This window comes from Sardina pilchardus, chromosome 20 (assembly GCF_963854185.1).
Source record: "Sardina pilchardus chromosome 20, fSarPil1.1, whole genome shotgun sequence".
Classification (NCBI taxonomy): Eukaryota; Metazoa; Chordata; class Actinopteri; order Clupeiformes; family Clupeidae; genus Sardina; species Sardina pilchardus.
Genome location: NC_085013.1, coordinates 22,954,507 through 22,960,497, shown reverse-complemented (window position 1 = coordinate 22,960,497; position 5,991 = coordinate 22,954,507). Strand labels below are relative to the sequence as shown.

The following is a 5,991-nucleotide window of genomic DNA, read 5'->3' as shown; positions in this document are numbered from 1 at the left end:
AACACTGCAATGATATTGTTCATCTATCTGTAATAACTCAATTTCTTTAGCATTGTATTGCATTGTTTACTGAAAGGCCTTCCTCCCTCTTCAGTCAAGACTGGTTGGATCAAGTGGGTTTTTTATCTGTCCTCTTGGCTGCTGCTTCCACTGAATTGGTACTTATTCAAATGTGGTGTATTTTTCCCTATACGAGTTTTGAACTTTACAAGACAGTTTTATTGCGGGAACTGCATTTTTTTGTATCTTATAGACGGCCACAGAGCGTTTATGGGAGAATGATTATAGCGATGATCATTTAGGCTATACCAAGAGAGCTGTTTGGCTACAAGTCTGACACGAGTGGTCTATGTACACTTGTCTCGTAAATGTCATTATCAACACTACACTGACATTTCATTAAATTTGACAAAACTTCCTTTTATCACCAACGTCCACTTTATGTTGTTGTCTATTCTAACAGGGCGACCGTTCAACTGACTAACTGATGCAATCTTCGAACAAATACACACAGAGGAATTGCCAGGAGCCTGTTCCCTTGCAATACTGCAAATTATAATATAAACGGAGTTACTGATCCCATTGACCCGTGTGCGTAAAAGTGTTATTTTTGACATAAATAGTCAAATGAACGAGCGTACTTAAACATTAAACTGACAACGTGGTTTCTGGCTTTGGGTCTCTGGTAGGTTTGTCTGCGGGTGGCCGTATACAATTACTTTGCCATGGTTGACACGGTGCTACATCTGGTCATTAGGTCAAACAAAGTGTGCGTATTAATATCATATGCCCCCGATTCTCGAAAATGTAGAGTTGTGAAAACTTATTCTCTGAGCGCACATCGGCGGCGCTGGCAGAGATAATGGGTCCAAGCTCTGCTCCTCAGATGACAACAGCATGCACTGTCCGTGCTTTCTCCTCCGCTCTCGCACCGCTGTTATGGTGATCCGATAGTTGTGAAAAGCCACCACTAGTCGCCCCCAGTGCTCTTGCAGTCTCCAATTCTTCTTTCCCACTGTAGACTTAACGTCACGTCCGCACTTGAACTTGAATTTTATCCCATTGTACAGAGGCAGCGCTCACCACAGAGAGACAGAGAGCTCCCGGTGAAGCAGGACTCCGCCATCTTCATAGAGAAAAGAAAGGTGGAAAAGCCAGCAGGTCTTGATTTATTTGGCAGAAGGGCGGCAGTCCATGTCCCCAGTCTCCATAGAGCCGAGCAAGGGGAGCGTTTGCAAGGAGTTGGACTGACTGAAAAAGTAGCTGACATTGCACGCAAAAGGCGAGTTCTAGTGTCCTGGGAGAAGTGACCATCGCTTGCTGAACCCAAACACTGAGAAGAAATTGGGATTTAAAATTTGATTTTTATCATCAGCCCATTATTTCTTTTTGTATCCTTGTGGAGAAATTTCAGAGCCGCTGATGAGCCTCATAGTTGACTGCACGGAGAGAGGTATTGAACAGACCTAAACTGTCAGAACGCAGTGGGCATCATATTTGACATTTGACAAGATATACCGACATTTTTTTTTGCTGGTGTGTTCACAAGTTTCAGACCCGGGCGTGAAACATCAAGGATATTTTTTTCGCCTTTTCGTCCTCGGACAGATTGCTTTCATCACACACCTTAACCAAATGTGTTAGTCACAGAATCCCTTACAGCGAAGACAGCGCGCGCGCGCGTGTGAGTGTGTGTGTGTGTGGATGTGTGTGTTTTGTGGACACGGCGCGGTCGTATAGGGCGCAAAAGTGGACAGCGGGGACGAAGCGCAAAGACTTTTCAGCTCTTCTGACCAAAGGACTCTTAGATCCGTCCGTCTGGCGGTCCAACGCGCAAGCAGTGCCAGTTTCGTGGGGGTCCCGGGAAAAGTTACCGAGAGGAAACGAGGACCGCGCACAGGAGAGGAGGCAGCCGATCAATCCTTGTGCAGGTCACCGGGCGATGCCAGTGTAAATGCCAGGGCAATGTCCCGTCGCAAGCAGGGAAACCCACAGCACGTGTCACAAAGAGAAATAACACGTAAGTCTACAGCTTAACATCTTGGTTGTGAAGTTACTGCATTTGCTGCAGGATATTATGCATTGATTTACAATTGTTTTACCAAGATAACGAACGCCGTGGTATAAATCACAAAAGCTTAGACTTGCAACGATGTAGGCTTCTAAAGTGCGCGAAGAAGATTGCATTTGGATTAAATAAATTGATTTACAACAAAAAGTAATTTTTGTTCGTAAATTATTTTTCGCGTATTATACTACTAGCACAGAGTAGGGTTTATAGCACAGACATAACACTGGTGTCCAATTTGCGATTACTGGATAATGTGTGTGTTTACATTATGTTGTGGTATTAATCTGTTTATCAGATATTGTGGGTGAGCTTTCCTCGTAGAATTGTTTGGCTACTTAGTGAAGTTGGAGTCAGGCCTACATACACTTCTTCTACAATGAAGCAGCCAACTATACACAATTATTGGAAATAATAAAAAGTTTCAAACAAGCCTAATACAAACACACTTTTCACTGTTTAGTTTTACACCGAGAAGGTAGAGGAGTTGAAAACTGTCACACTGACAATGTCAAACTTAGGCTACTCTTTCTCTTTTGAATTATGAAATGGATTACTACGAAGAGGCCAACCATTTAACTCAAGCGAGTCTTAACTACTGTAAAGGCCCGTCGGGATATACATTTGAAGTTAAAACGTCTATTTATTCTTTCCATTTGTGGGAAGACTAAGTGTCGCATTAAATACAAATACGAATATCGATACACATATTTGCATGAAAACTCGGACATTTTGATAGAGACTTGTAACTTGTTCAGTGTTTTCAGCCTTACAGGCGTGAATCCCCATGCTTTAGTTAAAGCCCCGAATGTCTCAATAAAATATATGAATGCGGTACATATTTTCTGAACCTTTATTAAAGCGTGGGAGATCCCATTCATTCAACTCAATTGTCCAATGAATATTTCTTAATTCTGCAAATTTTTATTTAGGATTCGCCATAAAAAGTAAACCGGAAAATGGTTATTGTAAGCGATAATTTTATTGTTAAATTGCTTCAATGAAAATTGGTTTAAATAATAGCTTTCAAATCAAGGTCTTACAAGTGTAATGTACAATTCAAGTGCAAGCTTCCGCGTGGAGAAAGTAAACATTCCATCCATGGGTCAAATTTAGAGAATACTTTTGACATTTCCCTTTCTTTTTTTCGTAAAATATGTGGATGAAATTAAGTTACGTTGAGACCTTGATACCGGAATGCCTCAAAGGCCTCACACAACGAGCGCCTGAACTATTGTTATATATTTTTAGGCTTCTTGTGCATACTTAACAAAATAGGTAGATGTCAGTGAATGCACTGAAAGGCTTTTCTCTCCACTGAACAATCTGTGTCGAGAAAAGCATAGCTAGCGCCAAGTGGTGGAAGCAGGCTAAACTAAAGTGAGTACTACTGTCCAACTGTACGTGTTCCAGGTACGACTATCAGCATTCCCAAATTATTGAAATTAAACCACAATATGCGACTTGCTGTTTTCTGTTGCTGCAATTTGAAACTACTGTTTGGAGACACGTCGGTTTAATTCCACACATTTTAATTTGTAGGCACACAACATTTGAAGAGTTTTACTCAAAACCTGCGCGATTTCGTGTATGTATTAATAAGAACAACAAAAAAGCATAGCGTAGCCTACAACTTCTGTGTCTACTTTTTCGACTTAGCCACTCTTGAGAAGACACGACCGAGAGGTCTTCTCAGCGTTCAAGTGTAGTCGAGATGTTTAATCTAGATAATTTGGAACAGAGGTCCGTGATGTCATCCCACCCAAATCTGTTTTGTGTTGTGAAGGGTTAGGACTGTGTATGCAGCACATTCTAGCCCCACACACCATTCCTTCCTTCATGGGCTAATTACTTGTGTGTGTGTGTGTGTGTGTGTGTGTGTGTGTGTGTGTGTGTGTGTGTGTGTGTGTGTGTGTGAGAGAGAGAGAGAGAGAGAGAGAAAGATGGAGAGAGAGAGAGTGAGAGAAGATAGAGAGAAAGAGAAACTAAGCTGCTCCACTCATAATTATTTGCTTTCACTCACAGTACAATTCACAAAGCATTCGTTTCTAGTCTCTTTTATTCCACTGCAGAGAAATAATGGCTCCTCAATGTTGGTCTTCTGTTCCTGTTCACCACCTCTGGTCTTACTGGCAGTGTAACATGCACCTATCAGTACACAATAGCACAGAGGCCACCCTATGTTGAGAAGCAGTGCAGTGTGGTCGGTGTACAACTCTGTTCCCACAGAGTGCATGCTTTTTGCAAGGCATGCACAGCGCAGCTCCACAACGCAAGATCCTTATGATTTAGGTAGCACATAAACACTTCACTAAACTGCAGAACTTCAGAGACAGACAGACAGACAGACAGACGGACAGGCAGAGACACAGGCAGGAAGGGAGACAGACAGGCAAGCAGGCAGGCAGGCAGTGTGTGGTGGAGGATCCTTTTTGCCGGCGAAGTGTGTGTGTGTGTGTGTGTGTGTGTGTGTGTGTGTGTGTGTGTGTGTGTGTGTGTGGAGTGGGTCCTCTGGCCTCTGAGCAGTCATTGCACAGCCCATCGGCTCACAGCATGGACACGGGTAGAGGAGATTAATGTGGCGTTTGAGCTCGCGAGTGGTCTGATTATGACCGGTGAGTTTGCTCAAGCCCCCCTCTACCCCTCCATCCCTCCACCCCTCCATCCCTCCACCCCTCCACCCCTCCACCCCTCCACCCCCAACCTCCACCGCCTCCAGAGAGCCCAAAGAGACTCAGCTGGGTGATCTGGCCCTTGATGTGCCCCCTCTCTCCTGCTGCACGTGAAGATGCACAGGACTCAGGGGCTATACGCTCAACGCAGGAGTAGATAGAGAGATAGAGACATAGAGAGAGAGACAGAGAGAGAGAGAGAGAGAGAGAGAGAGAGAGAGAGAGAGAGAGAGAGAGAGAGACAGAGACAGGTAGGCTGAGAAAGAGAAAAGAGAGAGAGTGAGACAGAGAGACACACACACAGAGAGAGAGAGAGAGAGAGAGAAGTGATGCCATCTCTCTGTCTACCCTCCTTTCTTACGCACTGAGTGTATGGCTGCATAGCTAATGAATGAAAGGCGTCTGCCACAGACATGATGACAGAGCTCCGCTATAATCTACATGCTTTCAGAAGGCTGGGATACTAGAGGAGCGTAGCACAGGCACATCGACACCCTTACGCACAGCTATAGCACAGCCCTGGGGTTGAACTCACTGGGTGGACTTAGCTGGGCTATTTACACACAGAATACACAGAGATGGAGTAATCCCTAGACTTTGGGAAATAATTGGTGTGTTTAGTCCCGGGCTGGATGCATTCTTGCGTGTACACACACACACACACACACACACACACACACACACGGTGTCAGATGCTGTGCATAAGCACGGGGAGACTAAATGCAAGTAGACCGATGAGTACCGCGTGTCATAGCTGAGAAAATATGTCTACATGAATACTGGTCCTTTATTTCACTTGACTCTCATTGCACCCCATTGAGACAGGTTTGTAGTGTAGTGCACTGAACATGCACTGACTGCACGTATTCGTTTAAATACCGTATAAAAATATCAGTGCTTTTCTTCAAACAAAAATGTAATAGTGACATGAGCTAGTGTCTGTTATGCATGTGGCCATTATCTCTTTATGCCTGTGTATCTGGCCGTTTTGCCTTTTGTTGTTTTCAGTTTTGTGTGTATAGCGTTCCATGGATCCTTAAAGGTCAATCTAGAGGATTTGTTCAGTGATTTGTTCAGTCTTTGTTCATTTCCCTCACCTCCATGATTTCCTGGTTCTCCTAATATGCGTATTGTAGCTCAGCTTCATCACTGCTATATGGCAGAAATATTTTGTCCTCAGAAATGCATATATAGTTGAGATGTTGTTGTATTGCAAATCATAGCTTACCGTAATGTGTGTGTGAGTGTGAG

General features: G+C 43.8%; 1 protein-coding gene across 2 annotated transcripts in view; it reads left to right on the top strand.

Annotated features, from left to right (window-relative positions):
* The first annotated feature begins 1,073 nt into the window (after positions 1-1,073).
* Positions 1,074-5,991, top strand: part of bcl11ba (BCL11 transcription factor B a) — a 64,147-nt gene continuing 59,229 nt past the window's right edge. For both annotated transcript variants that reach the window (XM_062523062.1, XM_062523061.1), the window contains exon 1: positions 1,074-2,020. In XM_062523062.1, the coding sequence (XP_062379046.1) occupies positions 1,966-2,020 (55 nt within the window). In that variant the 5' untranslated portion in view covers positions 1,074-1,965. The remainder of the gene's footprint in view (positions 2,021-5,991) is intronic.